The following is a 24812-nucleotide window of genomic DNA, read 5'->3' as shown; positions in this document are numbered from 1 at the left end:
CTACCTAGAAATCATGTGTGTAAGTGCAATATTAAGTTGTGTGATTATATATGTATTTGTTTTTGTTTTTGTCAGTTCAAAGCTGGTCAAGTAGTTGCAATGCTAATTCTCTTGCCTCATATCTATGTATGCAGTGAGCTGTTTGAGTTCAAAGTGGATGTTTTTGTATATATTCATATAATTTTTTAAGATAGCTTTCTTTACATTAGAGGGCAGGGGTAAGTGTAATTCCTTTGTAAATTACTTCTTAAGAAGCAGCTTTTATGACTGTCTGTATTCTTCCATGATAATAATTTGGAAAAGGAACAGTGACTAGGTTTGAGAAGTGAACATGTCCAGTGGCTGCCCATGCTGTATCAGAATTGAAGTGTTCTTGACTAGACTCTTCTTGGTCTGATCGAAGAGGTATTTCTGAGGACCTGGAGCCTCCTGTCATCCCACATGAGGGTTGTCTCTGAATAGTTGCAAAAGTCAGAAGCAGGACAATTGATTACTGCTCTTTCTTCAACAAGCTCCACCGTACCACCTGCATGCCCTTGTACCATCGACACCAAGAGCAGGTTTAGCAGCTTCTCATCACGGATTTCCTGTCTCTCCCCAGGAAACTGCAAATATCTTTCAAACTTCCCTTTCTTCTCTGTTAGCCTTCCACGCCTAGGCCACTCGCAGGTTTTTGTCCGCTCCAGGCCAGATCGGAGCTAAGTTCTCATCTTCTCCCTTCAGTGGTAGCTCCTTCTTGAAGTGTGTGAGTAGAACCCATAGCCTTCAGTTTAAGCAGGAAGGAGAGCCAAGGATGGCATGGTTTAAATTTGTCTGCTGAGATGAGGAGGTACTTTCATTTTCTAGAAAAAGAGCTCTCAACATCTGTGAGCAAACCCAAGCTGCCAGGGTCACAGTCATCAGCTGCAGCCAAAAAGATGGCAAAAATGCACTGATGAAGCATGGTGGCAAGAGAGAGCAGGGCATTGCTGGAAGAGAGGATTACACCAAACATACACAGTCCTCAGAATATCCAGCATTTATTGAGGCAAAGATCCTAGGAAAGAAAAGGATGGAAATGCATAGTCAAAGATATAACTGACATTTGTATTGTACAGAAGGCTGATAGGAGTTGCTGTCTTTCTGTTTTTCTGACTGTGTGTACAACAACCTCAAAATGTGTTTGTGATCTTCTCTAGTAGGCTGTTCTACAGTATACAGTAGGCCTTCCATATTCAGATGAGAGAACACTGTTAGGTGAGGGAAGTACCTTTTTTGGTATGAAACTTAGCTTTTCTCAAGGTGCAAGTTTGAATTTTTTGTCATTTCCTGTTTTCTCTTGAATTTTTCAAGAAATGTTGGCTGCTTGTCAAAATACTAAATATAAAGGCTGTAATGTTAACGGTGTTGTCAACTTATGTCAGCAGTGGCAACAAGGAGGTTTTGGTGGTTGCCTCTGTCTTCCTTCTCTCAGCTTAGTAGAGAAATCCAGTTGAGCTCCTCTTCTTGTTTTGTCTCATGTATTACCTAGAAGAGTGAAATAAAGTAGGGTTCCTTAGTGGGTAAGTAAATAGGAGGAAAGAGAACAAGCTGTCTGAGTTTCATCTTACCCCTCTTATCTAACAGTTTATCTCCACTCTGTTTTTACTGTTACTAACTAGTTACTGTTTTGGCTGTCCATATGCATAATACAGTTGTTGCAACTGTATGTAACTTTTTTCACCTTTCTGCTTCCTGTCAGTAGGGCAATGCATATGAATTGTGAGATTGTTGTGCTTGTAGTTGCTTGTGCATGATGAACTTGGTTGTATTCCTAAATTTTAACTCCCCTCTTCCCTCCTTTTTTCAGAATGTCCCTGTGTCTTCCCATTCCTTGTTCCCTTTTTACATTAAATGTAAGATTGTTGTAATTTATGTGCCATAGATTAAAAAAAAAAAAAAAAATTCCAAGTATCTAAATTCTATTAGATTTCGATTGGGTATTGAGTTTTAAATCTTACTGATATTTAAATATTTTGAACCTTTGAACAACTGGACCTGCACAACTGATGGCACTGATGCAGGAATGACAATGATTGGCAGGAGGAAGGAGAGGATATGTATATTGTCATTGTATATGTTGTCAGTGAAAGAAATGTTCATGAACTGACCGAAAGATCCCTTTATAGCAGAGAGTGTAAGAGGTCTAGAGTTCTTTTGCTGCAGTTCGCATATAAACCAAACCTTTAAGTTTTGTTTTTATGTTTCCTTTCTAGCTCCTAGTCAGATCTGGGTTTAGGTCTGTAGCAATGTTAAGTACTTCTAAATTTAGCTAAGGCTTTCTGGAGTTGTGCTGTGAGTGAAGACACTCTGAAATTCAAAGTTTATCCTTCTGGGCATCCCAAAATGGACACTTAACACTAGTGTAGATCTTTTTTTTTTTTCCACAAATTCCATTACTTTAGCTCTTCAACTGTAACAAATACCATTTCCTTTTCTCTGACATAAGCATGTGAATGTTTGGTATAAATGGTTTTTTGTTTTTTGGGGTTTTTGTTTGTTTGTTTTTGTTTTTTTGTATGGGCACTACACCAAAGGGCATAAGGAAATGAATTGGAGGGTTCAGATAATTTGCAACAGAGGAGGTACAGGACCACACATGAAATGAGACTTTAATAGATACTGATAGGTGTTCAGTGAAGGAGCGTTTGGTATTATGTACTGAATTAAGTTAGTGATTTCAGTGGAACAAAGTAGGTCTTTCAGTGTAAGTCTTTCCTGTACCATAAGGGGATGGAATTAGGATTGCTAGGAAGACCTTTATTTTGGCATTTCCTGACTGATTTTGCTTTTTGACTTTGCAGCTTTAGTACGACTTTTTTTACCTTGCTTAGAGGTGATCAGGAATATAGGTGGTGTGCACAACCACTGAAGATTAATTTGGAAACAATCTACTAACATGGCAAAAGATGTGCACTTGCACTGTGCAGTTCTGAACATCAGTTTCTCAGATATTTGTAGAATGATGCAGGTTTATGGAGGAAATAAACTACTGTGCTTATTTTCAATGATTTTTTTTTTTCTTTTTGAAAGCTTGGTAATGAACCTGGCTACTTGGAAATTTAGCAAGGAGTACATCTCACTTTTCAAAACTGTTTTAGACTTTGTTTTTGCTTAGTTTTGAACAAGATGCATTTGGAATATAATTTGGAGTTCAAGCTGCATTGAAGTTGTGATAGCTGGGGAAAAAAAAATACACGATACCTTTTTCTTTGTCCCTGAGTGTGCAAAAGTAGTACTGTGTGCTGATTTGGAAGTATGCCGGGGGTTGTTCTTGTCCCTGCAATGGGAGAGGTTTATGCTGAAATGTAACTAAGCATAGTGTGTGTGTGGGTTTAAAAGTCTTTTTGCTGTTTCATACTGTGTAAATTGTAATGCCATTAAAATGTTATGTATTTTGTTGTATTCTAACGGTATTAAACTTGCTACCCTTTAAAAAAAAAAACCCAAACAAACCAACAACCAAAACAAAGCCCCCAAATCACTGATAAAAATGGAATTTCTTCAATGAATGCTTTGTATTATAATTCCTGATGGGCCTCTTTTTCATAACAGTACAGTCTGCTAATGTTTGCATGCTGTATCTGGCTTATAGGACTATTCTTTTGGCCTGCAGCTAGCATCTAGCCACCTTTCTGAAGGCACGTCGGGCAATGATTATCTAAATTAACATGATGGTAAACTGCTCCTGTGACACCAGAGATGCAGTAAGAGGAATTATGCTTATGTTACTGATGATCTGTTTATGTGCAGAAAGTCAAATGCTTTCAAGACTCAGGCTAATTTTGCAGATGTGGGTGAACTGTACCATGTATGTGTAGGTTGATCGTGTCACAAGGGAGAAGGCAATGCAGTTTTCAGATGCTTTCAATAGAGGCTGTGAGGTCTGTTGTCTCAGGAAGACAGCATACCACTTTATGGTGAAGGATGTTGTGATTTTCCCTGACTCTATCAATTTTTGTTTCTTAGACCGCATCAATGGAGCACATTCAGGGAGCTTGGAAGACTATCAGTAATGGTTTTGGACTCAAGGATTCTGTCTTTGATGGCCCAAACTGTATTTCACCTACTATCGTTCAGCAGTTTGGTTATCAACGCCGAGCATCTGATGATGGCAAAATATCAGATACTTCCAAAACTAGTAATACTATTCGTGTTTTCTTGCCCAACAAGCAGCGCACGGTGGTAAGTCTATATTACCTTAATGAAAAAAAGGTCATACTGTTGCCTTTGCTAACACTATGACTGTATCTGGTAAGAGAAATGCCAAGCTTCACAAAAGGTCTTACTGTGATTAAGTGTGTTGTTATCAGTTTGTTAATTCTAGAGGACATACTTTGAAAGCAATGTATCTGTATTTTCAGAACCTGTATTTCTCTACCTCAGTGCTGTATTTTTCCAATATACATGAGCAAGATACTTTGCTTACATATTGAACATTAAAAGACAGTAGGTGGCTGACCTAAACAATGATGCCTGTATAAAGTACATGAAACATGAATTAAAACACGAAGTAAAACATGTAGTCATTTCTGTCACCATTTTCTTCACTTGGATGCCCACAGTGAAGTATGGTAGTTAAAGCCGAAGTGAAACTTCTTGAGGGGATGCTTCTACTAGATTTCTTGGAGCTGAGTGTACTAATAGTAGTCTTATGCAAAGTTCCCTGGAATCTAAATTAAGCCTTTTTCTATACTTAAGGTACCTCCATTTGCCTGCATTTCTATTACTTTTACAGTCTGTCTACTTGTATGAGTGCTGTATAAAATCCTGTTTCCTAGAAACTTAGTAATTGTAAGAAATTGAAAAGTTTATAAAATGACTTCAAAACTTTCTTTGCATACGTACACTATAGTTATGTATACGGCAGAAAATGTACCTGCCTCTGATAGGTTGGCTTAACGTGTGGTGAGTTAAATTGGAAGGCACAGCAGTCTGTTGTTATATCATACAAATAATTTTTATTTATCTATGTATTAACTTGAAAAGTGAACAGCTGTGCAGTTTTACTGGAACTTTTAAAGAAAAGGAGAAAAATATGACCACCCCCCCCGCCCCCCCCCCCCAAACAAACAAACAAACAAAACAAACCCAACCCCAAAACGTTTAAACAAATTCTGCAATCACTGACTACATTTGTTTTGGTCACAGGTAAATGTGCGAAATGGGATGACCTTACATGACTGTCTTATGAAGGCACTTAAAGTAAGAGGTCTGCAGCCAGAATGCTGTGCAGTTTTTCGACTTCTTGCTGAACCAAAAGGGTAAGAGTCTGGAATGTTATATGTGAAACTTTCAGCTAGAGAATGTAAAAATCTTCTTTTTAGAATAGCAGCAATAATAATTTCTTCCTCTCTCTTGCTAGTTTCTTTTAAAAGCACAATTTGGTTGTGAACACTTCCATGTTGCTTTCTTTACCCTCCTCTAGGGCAACTCCTTCAGCTTCCTGGGTATGAAAAAATTTATTTTTGTTTTAAAGCTAAATATTAAAAATGCTCAAAATTGAGGGGTATACTCAAGTGCTTGTAGCATCTTACAGAGGCTTTTGTTGTACTCTAGATGAAATGATGTGATATGCCTTCATATTTGAGGTGCATTTCTCCTTTGCATTTGTAGTTGGTAAACTTCAGTGCTAGTGATTCTTAGCCAAATTAAATGAACGTCTCCTCTGTATGCTCAGTTTTAAGGCTCTACACTCCTCTACAACTTTTTAATGTTTGGATTTAAATCTCACTTCAGATATTCCTTATTTTTTGTAGGACCGGGGATGCTGCTATTAAATACCAAATGATTCTTTTACAAGCTGAGGGAGTGAAGGTATCTCATGGAGTTAATACATTTAACTTCACACCTCGTAAGGCTTGGGCTTAATGCTCCTTTAAGCCTCAATCATGAGGCAGTCATTTGTGGGTTTACATCTCTATGTAACTGAGTCCATTCTGGGGACACCAGTAACTTCAGTGCTGAAGCACGTAATATGGCTTTCATGTTGCTAAGTCTCCCATTCATAATTTCTTATGTTTTGTTTATAAGGGTATTTCTGTGACTCCATTACAGCTTCTAGGTGTCTTATTTCAAATAATCTATATATCTAAATGACTTACACGTTAAAAAATAAACAGAAAAAGAGGTGAATTGCTTTGTTTTCAAAGTTGCTTCTAATTTTTTAAGTGAAAGACACTGCAGTATAGCTCACTAAGAGGCTTTTTTGTATTTGTTTTCAGTTTGCTCAAGAAAACTCACAAAGCATAGATCATTGATTAGGCCAGACTTCTTACCTCCTAATTAATTTTGTTGTCCCCATTTTCTCTTTCTTTCAGAAAAAAAGTGCGTTTGGATTGGAATACAGATGCTGCCTCCTTGATTGGAGAGGAACTGCAAGTGGACTTCCTTGATCATGTTCCACTCACTACACACAATTTTGTAAGCTTTTCCTCTTCTGTATTTTGATGTAAATTGTATCAACTGAACCACATGTTCAGTCAAAGAATGTTTTGGGCATTAGGTACCTTTTGGCTTTCTGAACACAGTGGGGAGGTTTTGAAGTGATTTTTTATAAATATATATTTCTGTAACTGTCATGTTAAGATATCACATCTTTAAAGTCCAGAACTGGGAGATAACTTGTATTTTCAGTCTCTGGCTCATCAGCTGGATAAGTTCAGCAGCTTCATTGGACTGTTGGTAACTGTACCGAGTGTACAGGGGTGCTGTTAATTCTGCAAGGTCATGACGTTTTTTGTGAACTAATGCTGCCTTGTAATTTGACAGAATGTTTTTTGGGGGGATGAAAGATTTTAGATTTGTAGTTCCTTCTCAAAAATGGATTATTTGCTCAGTATAGAGCAAATAAATAGAGCTTTTTTTTTTTTAACCAAACTGATAATGCCTAATTCTAACAGTTTCACTGTGCATTATTTTGTTCTCCCTGGGAAGGAACTCTATTCCTATATTCTACCCTTTTTGTTGTTTTGTCCCAGAAATATATTGCACCAAGTGGCAAAACTAAAGGATTATCATTTACCTCCATTAGAAAGGTTAGAATTGATTTACAAAAACTGAAAGTAGCTTTGCTTCTACTTTACATTTTTAGAAAACTACAAAGAAAATCACCTGCAGTTGATCACCAGGAAACTAGTATTTTTCTCCAGATCTGGAAGAAGCTCAAACTTCAAGTCTTCCTCCACAGTATGCTCTGGAGGAAGAAACGCTTTGGTTCTTTTAAATCTTTCTTTGTATTTCAGAAGCTTTAAAAAAAGTTAGGTGCCATTTAAAAAAGTAGAATGTCCTTAAACTATTTTATTTACTAAGGAATTTATTTCTTATACAAGGAGTATTGGTTAGTCGTAAACACACAACAAGCATTTTGACTAATAAAAAACCCAAGGTGGTTCTTACAATCTGATCCTCCTTCACCTCCTTGGTTATACTGAAAACAAACCAAAAACCCAATTCTTGGCCCACCGAACTGTCACCTTACTGAGCACAAAATAGTGATTTTGAATGTGACAGAACACTTTTCCTTTTCTTTCTTTCTTTAAAAAAAAATATTAAAAAATCAGGTAAACAAAGCTCTAAATGTTTGTAAGCTTTCCAGGTTTCCAACCAAACTGGAAATATATGCAAGAATACTCAAGTGTGGTTTTAAGTTCAGTAGCACTTGGGGGGCACTGATAACATTTTAACATGGTATTTATTTATGTCGAGCTCTGAAGATGTTCACCTCAGCTGATGAAGAGAAGCTAGTGGCTTGGATTAATCATTTAATGTGTTTTCTAGGCTCGGAAGACATTTCTAAAGCTTGCTTTCTGTGACATCTGCCAGAAGTTCCTGCTAAATGGGTTTCGGTGTCAGACATGTGGTTATAAATTCCATGAACACTGCAGCACTAAAGTGCCAACCATGTGTGTCGACTGGAGCAATATCAGGCAACTCTTGTAAGGACTGTTCCTTTTTAATAGCAACAGTAATTGTCTGTGACAGACAAGCATCGGGTTTTTTGTTTTGTTTTGTTTTTTTTTAATATCTTATAATAGAGATAAATTTGGATTGTTGGGAAGTGTAGTCACTTTCATCAATATACAGAACTTGTGTATTGATTTCATAAAACAGCCAGCAATGAGTGTCTATTCCCAGGTGAAGAAGGCCACTTACATTAGGTGCATTTTGTTCTTGCTGTAGATTTTAATATTCTGGGACAAGCAAACAAAGATCTTGAATGACGAGGCAGTTGCTAGAATGTCCTCTATTTCAACAGAGCAATAGTAATTCCTCTCACATAACACTTCTGTTAGAAGAAAAAAAAGGGTCATGATTCAGTTGGTTTTTAGCTGCTGGAAGCATGAGTGTTCAGAACTACCACAACTTTTGACACCCTGTTGAAAATGCATGGAATGGTGAGAAAACTGCTGAAGGATAATACTTTCCGAATATTGATTAGAAAAAGTTGAAAATCATTATGTTAGAAGTAGTCCTTTTATGCAGAAGTGTTAAAACCCAGAACTGATTTTATGTGCCTTAGTGATTGTATTTTTTTAATAGCTAAACTTGGTCATATAGTTATGCATTTTCTTACACTGATTAATCATTAGCATGTAGGATGACTTGTACCACTTGGTGCTACCTGGGTTTAATAGAACGTAAAAAATCTGGTGTCGAATACCCTTTCAGGAAAATCTGAAGTCTGTTGTAAAAAGATTTGTATCGTAAGTTCAGAAGGAACACATGGAAATTTTCTTTGGGAGTCTGAAGACAGCGTTTAGTCATACCATACACAGAGGAAAAATAGGTAAAGATAGGAATGTGTTCATGAAGTTAATTATGCTGGAAAGAAACAGCCCTTTAAATTTTCAGCTTTAAAGAGCATTGTACAGGAGGTAGTGTAGCAGTTGAAATTGTAATTGTTTTTGTTGATATTTCAGATTGTTCCCAAATTCAAATATCAGTGACAGTGGTGTCCCTGCACTACCTCCCTTGACAATGAGACGGATGCGGGAGTCTGTCTCCCGGATACCTGTTAGGTAAGCTAGTATTTCCTGTCATTTCTGTTTTGGGAAATACAGTTGTTTAAAAAACAAAAAAACCACCAAAACACCCCCAACACCTCAAAAATAGAACAATCTTATAGAAGGTTGGGATAAATGTGCAAGAAGGCAACACCACTTCATCATAGATTATATCTAGTGTCCTTTCTTGTTCTTAGATTAAAGCAAAACATTGATTTGGGTTTTTATATTTTTAATTCTTAGTCTTAAGATTTTAAGGGAGGGTATTAAAGGTTTTCTGGAGACCTTTGTTTTCCTGCCTAAGAGAACTCAAGGCTCCCTTTGGTATTTTTGTGAATTAAGTTTTTTTTATCTGAACAGGTAGTATACATGTAAGGGTTTGTGACTTGTTTTGCATGACTTGCATATATAAACTAAAATAAGGTTCTAATATTATGATGACAGGTAAGAGTTTAAAGAGAGAACAGTGGAAACTGAAAATACTCTCCACTTAAAGAAAACTCTGAGATCTAAAGAGAACATTTCTGTAGTTTTAAATGCTAGAATAAAAATTGCCATCCTTTCAAAGGGGCCTGTCTTCTGATCCTATTTGTGCCTGTATTCTTTTCCTTGAAATTCTAGAGGCTGAAGAGGGCAGGCCATCTTTTCTTTTTTGTACATCCCTTTGAAAAATCTTGGCCTATTCAGGAACGAGGCACAGAGCACGTAGCTGACTTGCAAATGGTTCTATGTATTTCTTTATTTAACTGCACCAGGGGTTGATCTTATGTTCTCTTTGCTGTCTTATTTTATTTCCAGTGTTGTTGAACAATGACTCATTAACTTGATAGCTTTTTAAGCTTTTTGTGAATGCTGGCTGATTTCAGTTAAGATACTTGTGTGATTTGGGATAAATAAGGTTTGAGTGACCTTAGCTATGATTTATCACTTTTTGTTGAACTGGATTTCAGTGTTGGCCTCCTTTTAACTGATATTGGGTTTCATGACTTCCTTGCTGGCTGTTCTGTGCGAACCATTGAACAGTCTTGCAAACCTTTACAAATTCAAGGCTTAGCAGTAAAAGTAGCTCTTAAGCTACGCATTTAACAGGCTTGAAATGAGCAGTTTGTTTAAATTTCACAGACCTGAATTAATCCAGCAGAGCCAGTATTTTATCAGTATATTAAATGTGATTTGATTGGGATTGAGGTGAAGTGTGTCAAAATTTATAATGGCAGAAACAGACTTGTGTTAAACACACTAGATAAGTATGTGAGCTGACAAGATCTTCAAGTTTTTTAATTTATTTCCTAAGTTAAACTGGGAATGATTCAGATGACCAAATAGTTTAGTTAGTGTGTAAGTCCCAGTTTCTGTTCTGTTTGGAATTCTGTGTATATTGCTTTTGCACAGGTTACATTGAACAGTATTTTTCAATTGCAAGAGGGGGAAAAAATAACCACAACTTTCCCTTTCTCTCTCTTTCCTTCTCAGTTCCCAGCACAGGTATTCTACACCTCATGCCTTCACATTCAACACATCAAATCCTTCCTCTGAGGGCTCTCTTTCCCAAAGACAGCGATCTACATCCACACCAAATGTCCATATGGTTAGCACTACAATGCCTGTAGACAGCCGGATAATTGAGGTAATATTGGTAGGGAGGGAATAGTATAAAGTGAAACTAAAATTGTGACTGGTCATCTAATAGTCACTGGTTGTTTTTTCTTCTTTGCTTTCTGTTATTTGCTTACTGTTTGCCTTAGTTGGCTGAGTGATGGAGAATATAGGTGACACATTTGCATAGAAAGTTAATAGTTCATTCTTGTAGTCTTTATCAACATTCCTGAAGCTCTAGGAAGATTTTTGGTGTCTGTAAAGAGCTTAACAGTCAAGTTTCACAGATCTGAAAAGAAAATAAGCTCAGTTTTGCTGAAGAAATATTTATTAGTCCTGTCTAAAAATGTTCTTTTGATCTTAAAAATCTGGATTTGTTGGGGAGGCTGGTGTTTATTTTAAATCAGACTACAGGTACTGTAAGTCTGGATGTAGTTCTCAGAGTTGGAATACTCAAGTCAAAGCTTACTGGCAATATGTTTTGTGTTATACCTCTATGGAATTAACAGCGATCCTGGGCTTGTGTGCTAAAGCCATCTGTACCTGGGAATATTTCTGCTGTTACTTGCTTTCAAGCACCTTTTTCTTTTTTTTTCTTTTTTTTTTTTTTTCCTACCTTAGACTGGCAGTAGTGAGAGGCAATTCTTTGAAGTCAGGCCTAAAGTGGTTCTTTTGTTTTGTTTTGTGATAACCTTAACAAAATAAGGGAGTGGTGTGCAGGAAAGGCTTGCAGAAAGTGCTGAACAGCAGGACTTAAGAGAGAGCACTGTTTGTTGTTTTTTCGCTCTGGAATAGTTTAGGCCAAGCAAAAGTCTTTGACTGCTGAGTTTACTTGCATCTTCAGCTGGTAGTTCATAGGCTTCAATGAAATGTGAAGACTCTCTGAAATGTGCTAGAGAAGTCCTCTGGACCTTTGGAACTGAAGAAAAGTGCACTGCAGCCCCATAAAGTTTTTTTGTGTCAGTTGGGTTTTATGGGGGAAGGTACCCTCCCTTTCTCTTAGTTTTTTTTGGGCTTACAGCCTTTTTTACTGCTTCAGAAGCCTGGTTGACCATCTTTTATGGCACAAAAAATAATGAAGCACTCAAGAAAGAGAATATGAATTATCGAACTTTGTAGTGTGTTGAGTCTTTAAGGAGAACATTGCTTTCTTTAACCTTTATGCATAGCAGTAAAGACAGAAATGCTTTCTATTCTGTCTCTTCATAACATCATAGGGACTGAATAAAAATAGCAGTCATGTCTTAAAGACAAGAGCTGCATTTCCAAAAGGCTTAAAAAAAATAAATAAATAAAAAAAAAATACCACCACAAAAAAAAAGTGATAGAGACCCTCTAGTATGACATGAGAAAGACCACCTTAATAAAGTGGTTTACCAAAGGATGGATACTAGTGAACTTTTGGGTTTGAACAGGAGTACTTACTTAAAAGTTTTACTGCACTTAATTATCATATATCAAAGAAATTAGGTTACTTTTTCTTTCATTTATCCTAACATTTGATTTTTAGAAATTTCTTTTTTATACTTCCTCTGTTCTTTTCTTTTATCTCTTACTGTGTTGGCCTAGAATAACAGCCTGAATGCTTCTCCCAGTTCCTGGTGCAGACGATTTTGTTTGAGGGGAAGAGTAGGTATTTTCTTGGTGCCTTTTGTTTTCTTGTGATTAACAGGATTGCTATAACTTGTAAGCCATGGCGGTGTCCACATGAAATGTTTAATCTGGAGTTGATTTGATGAAAATCTTTATAGCATGTTTATACTTAAATATTGAGGATGCTAATTGGAAGCGGCAAATTGATAAAGAGCTTCATTTTTAGATTAGCTGGATGAATCCATACTACTATGAAATTTGGTGTGAATTTGAATAGGCTTGGATTAGAGATGCATTTGGTCACAGAGGTTTTAAAGAAAAACCTTCTCAAACACATCTATTGTGTGGCTTTTTTCCTCTGGAAACTATTTTGTTGAATGTAACTGTACAAACCCCTTAGATTAAGAACATGAAGTACTATTTTTATTTCACATCAAAGTATAGGTGACAGACTACAGCACTGTGTATGGTATTATTTATGTTGTAAGAACAGCTCTAAAGAACACTGGTTTTGGTTCATTTGCTGTAGGATTCATAAACAAAAAAAGAAAATATTCACATCAGGATTGAAGTTCAAAAATCCTTTTTCTCAAATAAGAATTACATATACATGAGAACAATTTTAAATCATTTAGTTATCTTTTGCCAGCTTACTTGAAAGCAGTTACGTTCTCAGGCTGACGTACAAAAAACATCACTTGTTATTGATTCAGGTTCTTAAAGATTTTTATTGTCCTCAAAATGGACAAAAGTAGTAACTTGCAAGAGTTCTTCACTGGCAGTTTATGCAGATTTTAATCCACTCAGGTGTAGAGTAGAGGTACTCTGCAAGAATTCTGTATATAGAGTCAAGCCTGGGAGAATGCAATTAACTGGCTAAAATGATGTATTTCATAAAAGAATTTTTACTAAGTATAATCTGAGTTAATTTGAAAACTGTATGGTGGAATGTAGGCTTGTTCTGTCCTCCTATGAAATCTTACATTTATTATTCTACTAATTAGTTAGAAAGTTTGAATTGACTTCTATTAATTTTGACAGTATTAACATTTCTGTAGTGCATGTTCTTGCTTTGTACTTATACAGTACCTGGATATTTTACCTTTCCTGTATGTACTTTGGGATAATACATAGCAGGTGAGAAAAGTTGTAAAGTCATGTTTGTCAGAGCTTAGTTTATCTTGTGCATGGCTGTAGAATTGTGTTGTAAAGTGCCTGTGGCATGAGGTGAGAGTTGTCGCACTGTACCAACTAGTGAACTGTGTAAGAACATGCTTTTCAAATATCATCAAACTTTAATCTGTGGGGAAATGTTTTGAAAATTACGTGTTTTTGTATTAGGGTGCTAGACATAGCCTTTTTCCTTTTTTTGGGGGTTGAAATAGTATGTACAGGTATTTCAAAATGTATATTGACTTGGAATATTTTAGGGGCTTTTAAAAGTTTTCCTACTTGTAACCCAAAACCTTTTTGAGAACTTGTCCCCTAGATATACAGGACCATCACCGGAGCTATGTTCAGATCTGAAATACAAGCATGTACAAAAATCCAGTGGTGGGAATGCAGACAGTATTTCTGGTGTTTCTTCTTGTCCTGTGTCTCTTTTTTTCCCTCTTCCCTTTCTTTTTTTGGTAGTAATACCTTTTAATATGCTGTGAATTTTTTTAATGTTTTGTAAGAATTCACAAATTGCATGGGTTTTTTGCATATAAGATTCTTGTAACTAGAAAATAACCAAGCTGTCATCTTTTAGAGAGTGTTGGTCAATACCATATCGCACTTGACCAAAACAGTCAGGAATGATTTCAGCACTATTTCTGCTTGTTCCTTTGTATGCTTTCATGTATTTATTAACTTCATTATCTATCTCTTCTGTTTTAGGATGCAATTCGAAGCCATAGTGAATCAGGTATGGTTTCAAAAAGTAAAATAATTTATATTATTATTTTGTGTTTATTTTCTGGTTCATAAATTGTTTTTCTTCTATTTTTATATTTAAGCCTCACCCTCTGCTCTGTCTGGAAGTCCTAACAATATAAGTCCAACTGGCTGGTCTCAGCCCAAAACCCCAGTCCCAGCCCAAAGAGAGCGAGCCCCTGGATCTAATACACAAGAAAAAAACAAAATTGTAAGTATGGTAATACTTGATTATTTTTTAATATGTTAAACTAGGCTGGGAGTAGTGGTGTGTTGGGATAAATTTCTGTACTTTAAGGCAAGAAAAGCTGATCGTAATCTTGAATTGCTCTGCAGTGTGTGTATATAACGGCAATATAATTTTAACTAACTTGGGAAGGATGGCACTATTGCCTTGCATTATAAATACCCAGAAAGTGGTCTTGATTGAAAATTCATTTCAGACAGTATTGTGAAATTATTTTTCAGTACAGACTCAAGGATTACCTTTCTAAATCTTTAGGGGCTGCATCTTTTTTAATATGTTTAATATGTTTAAAGTTAGCCTTATTATCACTATTTGAACTGCATAGCCATAGCTTCCATAGAAAGGGGATATTGATAATGCCACTATTTTCCTAGTAAAGTTACTCAAAACACCTCAGGGGAAAAACAGATTTAACAAAATGCAAGTTTTGCCTCAAAGGCTTGATGTAAACTTTGGGGGGGGGGGGGAGAGAAAGAAAAGTTAGAATAATAATGAATAATATCTCAAATTTTTTGAAGGCTTGTAAGGTATAAAAATGAAAGTACAGTTGCTTAGTGGCACACACAGTTGTTAATCGCTTAGACGTTTGAGAATTCTGCTTTCGTCTTTTTCGTCTATTCCTTTAAAATATGTAAATGAGTTCCTGAATTTTAGTATTGCAATTTTGAAAAAGTCAGTAAGTTTTGTAAATATTTCAGATGTCTTTAAATAGTTGATTGTAAAATATTTGTTCCTCTTAAGATCTAAGATCAGGGTTTAAGTTTCTAGTGCAGAACTTAATGATAGCTTCTTAAGCAGTTCAAGCCATCCAAGATAATGTTTTGTCTTTTTTGGGGGGGGATGGGGTGGGAATGTAAACAAACCCACCACCCCTCACAAATTGAGACAAAGAACAAAAGTCCAAACTGCAGGACAAAACCCTTGAGGTTTCAGTGCATCTTAAACTTTTATGAAGGAATTTATTTTGTTTTTGGTGTGTATATATATTTGATGAAATACTTGGACTAAAAGCCATGTTAATTTTTGTTCCAGAGGCCTCGTGGACAGAGAGATTCCAGTTATTACTGGGAAATAGAAGCAAGTGAAGTCATGCTTTCTACCAGAATAGGGTCAGGTTCTTTTGGAACAGTTTACAAAGGCAAATGGCATGGTAAGTTCTTGACAAGTGTTACAATCTTCTCAAAATGTTGATATGGTAGGACAGCAATCCAGAAAAAGGTAAAATTGTTTTAATGGTGCTGTGTGCTTATCTACCACCAAAGGTACTAGATGAGAAATACTAATTTCCTAATGTTAGCAGTGGGGAGATTGAGCAAAGAACAGACATCAAAATCTGAATCTCTCAACTGCCTCACAGACATCAAAATCTGAATCTCACAGCTGCCATCTACATGTTCACTATATTGGAGCCAACATTGTTTTCTTTATTACCATGTTCTACAACAGCTTGTTTTCTGAAAAGATTTCCCTTTCCATTAGCAGGGCTGAATTAGCAGAATTGGCTGGGAAATTTCACGGCCTGATGTTAAATTATGTTTACCTTTTCTTTTTAATACCTCTGTGGTTTAATTAGCAAACTTATATTCAAGGTGGCAGGGAAAGGAAATAAGGATAAATTGTCTTTACTGTGGAGTTTTTCTAAGGAAAAAATGGTTGATGTGAGAGTTTATGATATAAAGTTAGCTGGAATACTTTGAAAAGAGGCACACTGCAGAACTACAGAATTAGTTTCCAAATTCAGGGCTTGTGATTTAAAAAGAAACACAAACCCCTCCAGGCCCTAACTTAAATAGCATTATTGTCATAAAATAAGCTGACAAAAAAAATCTGGAAACTTATCTTCCACCCTCTATTTTTAAAGAATAAATACTTGTGTGTCTTAAAGCCCAAATATTGTCAGCATCAATGGAAGGACTATTCTTATGCTAAAAGTAATATTCAGGAACGGTTAAATTGATTTTCATTATATAAGTGAAATGGAACAGAGAAATCAAGAGAAAAAATAGGTTAAGTAAGATTTCACTAAACAAAGTAATAAATGAGAATTTCTTGTTAATCTTTATTTTAATAAAACATTAGCAACTCTTCATGTATCAAGAACTTTGGTATGTTAGACAGGAAATGCATGGAGCTACATATTTAGAAAGAACTCTGTTGTGTGCACTGGATGGCTGTATAGCTGTCACCTAACTTGGTATCGATAAGATTCAGTTCCTCATTTGTGGTTAACTGTTTATAGTTTTCTTGATTTCTCAGGAAAATCGAAGTTAAATTACTAATTTTTTTTTCTCTTTGTAACCATCATTTGTGGTGTGGTCTTAAAAGATTTAAAGGTTTATATTTATTGCAAGTCTTTTCCTGTTTGGAATTGAAGAAACTGGGAGTTCCCTGCGCAAACTAGTGAAACTGCAGACTTTTTTGTAGTAACCTATTCTAACAGTAGAAATGCAGCAATAAAAATGTTTTGGTGAAGATAAATGAAATTAATAAGTGGGAAGATTGCTGCAAACTTAAGTAAAAATTCTAGATTAAGTTAGAGGTGTTGGGTTTCTTAACATGCCCAACTGTGAAAGGCTGTTTGCAATGAACCTTTGGAGAGTACCTGTGGAAGATCATGTACAACTATATGCAAAAGGTATTAGGTTTCCAATAAGCTTCCCTAATTTAGTCTTCCAAAATAAAAATGAAGTGTCAAGGAGAGTCTTGCTCTGAGGAGCGTGTGTCTCGTTGAACAGGTATCTTGCACTTCCATATTTTTCCAGATTGTTCTGATGGTTAAGTACTAATTTTCGTATTTGCACCACTTCTGTTACAGACCCCATTTGGATCCTGTAGTGTCCTGTAGCATGCTTCTAAATTTAAAAGGCGGAAAGAGAACCAAGGCAGTTTAAATGGGTTGGAAGACTACCTATCATAAACACTCACATTTCCCCTTTGACCCTGGTAATCAGTTCTAGGGTTTTGGTGGTTGGGGGGTGGCGGAAGCTGATTTGTCTTCAGATTGCTGCTAAACAAAACAAGTGCTATTGTGTATTTGTTTCTGTAGAAAAAACTACTTGGGAAATGCCATCAAGCCTAAAAAAAGTGTGGCACCTGATTCAGTAAGAACAGTGTAAGGTTAAAAACATCTCTTCATCTGTGGAGCAAGGATCATAATGGAGAATATATTGAAAAATAATATGAAAACATTTGGCCTGTAATCAGTGGATGCTGCATCCTTGCCTTGTCTGGGCATACCTCATACCAATATACTTCAAATACTGGTAGACCATCTATTGGTCTTGCACTGTACGTCAAGAGAAGTTGCAGTAGGAACTGGCTACTTCAAAGCCTTTGATTTTAGTAGTTGCATGTGTAGTCTTTCTATGAGTTATATTCTCCTGTTCTGGTCTGTAAGCAGAGAGATCTGTAAGTTCTAAAACATTATGCATACTGCAAATGTGCGATGGTTCTCTTTTATGAAGATGCTAGAGGATGAAATAGGAAGCATATTGCATTTACTGAAGTTAAAGGAAGAAGATATAAATGTATAATAATGTGTTCAGTATTTGTGCATCTTTGTGACTTCAAATTATACAGCAAATTAAGCAACTGGTAACTACAGTGGAAGATACTGCAGTTCACTCAGGGTACTCTGAAACTTTCAAGTACCAGTTTGCATATCCTTTTCATACTTTGTTGGCAACATTTTTTAATTGAGCGGTTAGTATTCCTAATGTATTCAGTTATCGTTATGTTCTAGAGATATGCTAATATATTTTTTTACATGTATCTTTGAAAAGAGACCATATTAAGAAGAAGAAAACTAGTGATTGTGGTAGCAGAGAAATCTGTCACTGTAGGGATTTTTTTAATGTAGGTGATGATGCTGTAATGCTAAGTGGCAGCAGCCTTTGAACTATGAGATAAGCCTATGTTGGAGTATAGCACCTCTCAAATCTTTTTACTGCATGTGGACCAAGATTGAAGTTTTGTTTTCCTAAGCTGCTTTCATCTTCCTGTGTCAAGGAAAGTTTATCCCCCTCTTGAATTCTAAAATGCTGTCCATCCATAGTTAAAATGAATGTGGTGCTTGCTGCTTTCACTCAGGAATTGGTGGGTCTTGCTGTTAGTGCTTTTACTTTTGTTAGAACAGTCGGCTTCATTCCACTATTACCTTTTTTGAATCAGTTCAATTCTGCTGTTGTCTGTATGTACACTGTGTAAAGGTTTTTACAACTTCATTCTTTGGAAACAGTCTCTAAACAGATAGCACTGGATCATCATATATTCCCCTCTGTATTACTCTTTAACAGATACTGAAATTTAAAGCAAGCACTGACACTGAAAGCAATTCAAATGAAGCTTTTAACTACAATTTTATAATGTATCAGCTTAAAGAACAGTAAGATATTCTGCTTTCCGTAGTCCCCAAATTTGTTATTGAAATACTAAAATCAGTTATATCGTTCATGATTTTTCTGCTGTTCCTGGATAGAAGATTTATCCCTCCCATTCCTGAAATTTAGCAGTATTTAAATTTATAAAGTTTGTTTTTTAAATAAAGTTTATATTAAAAAAGGATGGGTGTGTATATACATATATATATTTTATATATATACATATAAACTTTAATCTATAAACAATTATATAAAAATACAAAGGTGTATATATATGCGTGCTAAAGCCGGATAGAAAAGGGAAAGTGATGAAACTTTGGATACTGTTTGGAAGCCGAGAGACTCTGATGTGACTGTGCTTGAAATAATGTGCTGAGAACGCACCTACACTAGAATACCTTCCTTTTCAACAACTATTTGAGATTTTGGTGGCTTCATATTGTGCAAAAAGCATATGTGTTGTTCTTGCCAGCCATAGCTGTTAAAAAATAGAAGGGAAGCATGTGAACAATTAATGACTTTTTCCATTAGACTGAAATTCATATAAATTAATTGCTTGATACTATGGAAATTATGTCTGCTGGAAAATCTTGACCTATGTACAAATTAGTAGAGGTGTACTGTGCACAGATTAGGAATCTAAATATACTGTATATTAATGTTGGTTTTTGGGGGAAAAAAAAAAAGCTGTATTTTTAGTAACTTTTATGGTAAATGTATTTTCAGGGGATGTAGCAGTGAAGATACTAAAGGTTGTAGATCCAACCCCAGAACAGTTCCAGGCTTTCAGAAATGAAGTGGCTGTATTAAGGTGAGTTGGTAGTTTCATTGCTAAATTCTGTTATTCCAAGGCACTGTATTTGACTACTACCCCTCCTTTAAGCCATCTTGCCCAATATTCTATGTTTGATAGACAAAAAAAAGCAGATCTCCAGAGAAGAAGAATAAAAAAGAGAGCACAGAGTGATACTTCTGAATATTGTTGTGGAGCTGTGAGACAGCAATCATAATTCAGAGTATTTCAGTGGTTCTTCACTGTTTCTGAAAGTTGTCTTTTCAGATAAATAATACTAACATCCATAACTGGTCAGGTCACATTTGGCATGCAGTAAAAGATGAGGATTAATAAATTCTGCCATAATTCTCATCACTGGACAGAGTACTTGAACTGTGCCTTTTAAAATTGCAGCATAATTCCTTTTGTTTTTTAATGTATACTCTGATCTACGTAACTGTTTTCTGCTTTCAAATACTGTTTTTGTAGCATCCGGTTAAAAATCTGTAACTTTAATCCTGAAACTGAACCAGTTAGAGTACACAAGAACTATCTTCTCATCTGTTAATGCCTTCACAGTTTATAATGACCCTTTAGTTTCCTGTTGGGATTCAGTCTTCTATCTAAAGTTGTCACTTTTTCACAGCTTTCAGGGTAATTTCTGTTACCCCAGTAACTTTTTCTAATACCACTTGCAAGCATGAACGTTGGTTACCAATTTCAAAACCCTTGAATTTCCATGACATCTTTCTCTTAAAGGTTGATTTAAAATAATTTCCTTGGAACTAAAAGGAAGTATTTTAACTAAAAAGCAGAAAATCAGCTGATTTTAATTAAAAATTATATATTCACAACTGTGGCGTATTTTTATTATTTTTAAAACCAAACTTTACACACACATCCACCTAGCAAAAAGTTTGCAGGAAAATCGTGGTTTTGGACTCAAAAGCTGAAATATGTTCCTTCAGCCAGGAATGCATTTTTAAAAGAATTTGAAAACATTTTTCATAAAGATACTAATTTCTTTTTCTGCTATTTTCTGTTAGGAAGACTCGGCATGTTAATATTTTGCTCTTTATGGGCTACATGACTAAAGATAATCTGGCCATTGTTACACAATGGTGTGAAGGAAGCAGTCTGTATAAACACCTGCATGTTCAAGAGACCAAGTTCCAAATGTTCCAGCTCATTGATATTGCTCGGCAGACAGCACAGGGAATGGAGTGAGTAGGATAAACAATGCTGGCTATTTTTGTTCTTGGAATGGTGTTTCCCTTCTCTTCCCCAAACCCTAATATGTGGAGTTACTGCGCTAAAATAGTAACGGATCAAAATGGTATACCAAGTAAAGATTTTGTGCAGCCTTAATTCAGCACTGTTGTATGCATTCTTAATTTCATTTAGTATTCTTTTTTTTTCCCCATGGATCATGGCCTTAGTTCATGTTAGACCACTAGTCACTTGACAGTCAGCTCTTCTGTATTTTATCTTCATTTGTAGCTTGAGGTCTTACTGTAATGCACTAGATGATATCCTATTCTAAACATAGAATTAACTTTTTTTTCCTTCTTCCCTGTGTTACTTACTATAACATTGCAGTGTTTGGCAAACACTAATTCATACGCATTGTACTTCTGTGGGATGAGGGAATGGCTGTTCCTATTCTACGGCTATGGGACTCACACTCGGATATATTTTGGAAGCATTCTCCAGATGTCTGAGTTGATATAGTAACCACCTCACTACTCTTTCAGACCATGTTATAATGTTCGTAGCATAGAAGATGCTGACATGGGCTGACACTGTCAGTGCTCATCCATTTTGTAGATCAGGACCCAGGTTTCCAGTCAGACACCCAGAAAACTAGGGACATATATTGTGACTGCAAATTAAAGCAGTTTGTAAAAAGTAAACCTTAGCATAGCATACAAATTTCATGTGTGTGAGGACAGCACCCAGTTTTCTAGGGCATTATACAGTTACATAACAGTGATGCCACTCTTCCTGAGGTTTATTTACTGCATCGCTTCCACTTTCTGTAATGCATAAGGCAGTAGTCATCAGTGAGTGCTTGCTACGTTTCTTTTTCCAAAGTAGCCACATTCTGTAAATTGACTAAAGCAAGAGGTCTATGAAATGGTTGAGTATGTGATAAACTGTCACAGTGTCTATCAGTAAATTGAAAGGCTAAGTTTATGTGAACAACCTTCATAATGGCACTTTTCTGCTTTTTCTTTTACAGCTATTTACATGCAAAGAATATCATCCACAGAGACATGAAATCCAATAGTATCCTTTCCTAACTTAATCATATTTCCTTTAATGTGAGAGTGATTTGTTGTTAATATGGAGCTTTTGGGGGGGGTGAAACAGCTGTTTCAAAAGTGTATAACGACTAATGAGTAATTCTGATTGGTGAGTAAGAAGTTACTTTTTAGCAAGGACTTTCATAGAACATTTGTGCTTGCTTACCAAACTATTGTGATAAAGATGAAAAAAGATGTGCAATAGTTGTGTTCCAGAAGTGTCTTATTTTACTTAAATGGTGTTTATGCAATTCTCTGTTACTCAAATGCTGTATTGGAGAGAAGTTGTGCTCTTTGCTTGATGGGAGATACGTGTGTGTGTATGCTGATGTATGTGTGCACATGTGGGGTTTGTTACTGTTCCCCATATATTTTTAATAAATTTAAAACACCTTCACATCACATGACTGGCAGAAATGAAGCCAAAAATCTTACTTTAAACTCAAGAAAAGGCAACCTTTCCCCACTATATTTCTTGAAAAAATATAAATCTAGTAGTGCATATGGAGTAAAAATGTTGTGAGCCGATGTCTTTCACCTTTGAAAATGCCTGCTTTTGAAATTGCCAAGAAGAGCATCCATTGACCTGGCAGCATCAGTTGTAACTTCCTTTCATAAAATGTGAACAGAATGCTTTGCAAATGTCATCATAAAAAAATATGTCAAATTCAGTAGTTCCATAATGTAAGGGGATTCCCATTTTCAGTTAAGTTAGAAAAATAATCATTTTAGTATATAGGAGGTCAGGAGTTTGTGATTCCTGATGATGATGAACATTTTTGTGAAATAAGTTAACTCTTCTGACATGGAAATGAGAACTAGGAGTCTGTCATTTCTGAATGATCTTTTTGAACTTAAAACATTCTTAAATTAAATTGTAAAATGGTATCTTCTTAAAATAACCCCAACAAAGAAAGTGCTAGCTGACAGTTTTAACAGACAAATCTATTAAGTAGATAGATTACAAATAGTATGGACATGTGTATTTCCAGTTGAAATGGTTAAATCATTGCTAAATCTCTGGAGATCTGCCAGAGAGCTTTATGTAAATAGATTTTGATTTTTGTTTCTACTTGTAATTGTTTTTTCTTAGTTCTCTGTTTTGAGTTGTGTTGACTTCTATGTTGTTTCCCTATGTGTCTCTTGACATCAGTTATTTAAGTACCTGCAGTCATTGATGTTAATTAACACAATTGATTTCTGTCCTAACTCACCATAAAGATAAATGTACAAATAATGCTGAAACATCTGGTCTCATTTAGTCTTAAATGTTAACTTGCTAAAATGAATGTCATAAAATTACTTTTCCTCTGTTTAACATACAACTTGTAGCAGGTTTTAAAAAAACAAAACAAAACCCAAAACCCAGCAATATTCTTGGATAGTTGGCTTGCATTTGTGATAACCTGACCAGACACTTTGTAATCATGTCAGAAAATTCAGAATTGTTTACTCAAGTTTTCTACAGAGTTTCTTTAACAAATGTTTAGATATATTTCTTCATGAAGGCCTCACAGTGAAAATAGGAGACTTTGGTCTGGCAACTGTAAAATCCAGGTGGAGTGGATCTCAACAGGTGGAACAGCCCACTGGCTCAATCTTGTGGATGGTGAGCAAAACATTTCACTGCTTTTAAATAGCTCGCTTTCATTCAGTTAATACATGTTTTGTCAGTTGAACACTATTTTAAAGCTTTAAATCTAAATGAATCAACATATGCTGTTAGTACTGTGTAGACTTTTACTCCAGTTGTAGGACAAGTTAAAATTGAAGAATGAAGTGCTGGAGTGCTTAATTGTCCAGAGAAGACACCATTCACCTACGGATGCTCCTTCTAATTTTCAGAGTTATTTTAAATATTTAGGGCAGAGACAGGGCTGTCAGTGGAACTGTGAGGAGCAGTTCCAAGGGAAGAGGAGAGCCTTTCTCCTGCTGTAATCTTGTCTTTCCACACCACAGGCTTGTCTCACTGGAGAGCAGTCTTTAATCTTCTTAATGGTGGCTTTGTGGGATCAGTGAGACCCTGTCTTTCTTTACGTTCTTCAATGTGGCCTCTTCTTCCCCTGCTCCCTGCTTGGGACTTGGCAACATTCCTTCTCACACACTTGCTGATCGCACATTTGGCAGCTTTGGCAGGGCACTGGGGAAAGGATAGGGAATGCTTCCAGAGTTATGGCAATGAGCGTAATTCATCGTTGGTACCGTGGTAAGATGTTGCATATATGCCAAGATACTGCTGTTAGGCCCACTACTGCTCCCTACCCTGCACCAGGTAGTGGCAATAGGTTTTGAGGCAGCTCAGAATCATAGCAGATGAACATCAGTTTAGGTACAGAAGTTCTCAAGTTCTGCTGGAAAGTTTATGGAGTTTCTTTTGGCAGTGGTACTGCAAAGTCCTTGTCTGAGAGGACATTCCCAACAATTGCCTTTGTGTTTAACTTCTGTCAGAACTTAAAAGGCAGTTCTACAATTTTCCTTCCAAAATCAGCTGGAGAAAATCTATTCAGTAACTTTTCAAACGCAGGACTTCAATAAAGTAAATGGAAAAAGTGGAACAGTGCCTGTTACCAGGTTAAAAGGGCATAATTGAAATTATGCAAGAATGTCTTATTTAGCACTCAGAATATTTTGTTGAAGTTTTACTTGACCCATTTTTGTTAGTACTATGCAGTTTACTTAAATTCAGCATGTAGACTGATCAGCAGTATTTTCTGGCTCCCAGGATAGAGCATGCAGCAACATTTGTGCATGTACTTTGGGGAGGTGTAACCAAATAAAAATGACTTGCTGAATGCTACATATTAGTATGTTTTAAATTTTTCAGTATTTAGCACTGAATGAGCTGCAGGTGTTACTTAAAACAGGTGTTCCTTTTGAAAAATTATTCTTTATTACTAGGCTTGCAGCCTTCATTGTTACTGAAGTATTTGTATTTTGAGAAAAGTCAGGAAGTGTTCATTAAGAATATCAGGATGC

The 24812-nt window shown here is 36.0% G+C and overlaps 2 protein-coding genes across 7 annotated transcripts in view; one reads left to right on the top strand and one right to left on the bottom strand.

Moving 5' to 3' along the window:
• RAF1 (Raf-1 proto-oncogene, serine/threonine kinase) overlaps positions 1 to 24812 on the top strand; it is an 80106-nt gene that overhangs the window by 50110 nt on the left and 5184 nt on the right. For 2 of the 5 annotated variants that reach the window (XM_075053091.1, XM_075053087.1), the window contains exons 2-15: positions 3988 to 4203; positions 5170 to 5282; positions 6339 to 6441; positions 7798 to 7955; positions 8940 to 9038; positions 10497 to 10650; positions 12189 to 12248; positions 14094 to 14121; positions 14213 to 14340; positions 15409 to 15526; positions 19482 to 19566; positions 20577 to 20753; positions 21773 to 21819; positions 23327 to 23445. In XM_075053091.1, coding sequence (XP_074909192.1) covers positions 3997 to 4203; positions 5170 to 5282; positions 6339 to 6441; positions 7798 to 7955; positions 8940 to 9038; positions 10497 to 10650; positions 12189 to 12248; positions 14094 to 14121; positions 14213 to 14340; positions 15409 to 15526; positions 19482 to 19566; positions 20577 to 20753; positions 21773 to 21819; positions 23327 to 23445 — 1596 coding nt within the window. In that variant the 5' untranslated portion in view covers positions 3988 to 3996. The remainder of the gene's footprint in view (positions 1 to 3987; positions 4204 to 5169; positions 5283 to 6338; positions 6442 to 7797; positions 7956 to 8939; positions 9039 to 10496; positions 10651 to 12188; positions 12249 to 14093; positions 14122 to 14212; positions 14341 to 15408; positions 15527 to 19481; positions 19567 to 20576; positions 20754 to 21772; positions 21820 to 23326; positions 23446 to 24812) is intronic. The other 3 variants (XM_075053089.1, XM_075053088.1, XM_075053090.1) reach the window with 3 other exon arrangements.
• Positions 1004 to 24812, bottom strand: part of MKRN2 (makorin ring finger protein 2) — a 42944-nt gene continuing 19135 nt past the window's right edge. The window contains exons 9-10 of one of the 2 annotated variants that reach the window (XR_012653850.1): positions 8173 to 8305; positions 1004 to 1506 (exon numbers count right to left, since the gene is read on the bottom strand). The gene's annotated coding sequence lies outside the window, so the exon portion shown is untranslated. The remainder of the gene's footprint in view (positions 1507 to 8172; positions 8306 to 24812) is intronic. The other variant, XM_075053095.1, reaches the window with a different exon arrangement.

Source organism: Buteo buteo, chromosome 21 (genome assembly GCF_964188355.1).
Source record: "Buteo buteo chromosome 21, bButBut1.hap1.1, whole genome shotgun sequence".
Classification (NCBI taxonomy): domain Eukaryota; kingdom Metazoa; phylum Chordata; class Aves; order Accipitriformes; family Accipitridae; genus Buteo; species Buteo buteo.
Note: the sequence above shows the minus strand (reverse complement) of the source record. Positions and strands in the feature narration are given on the sequence as shown.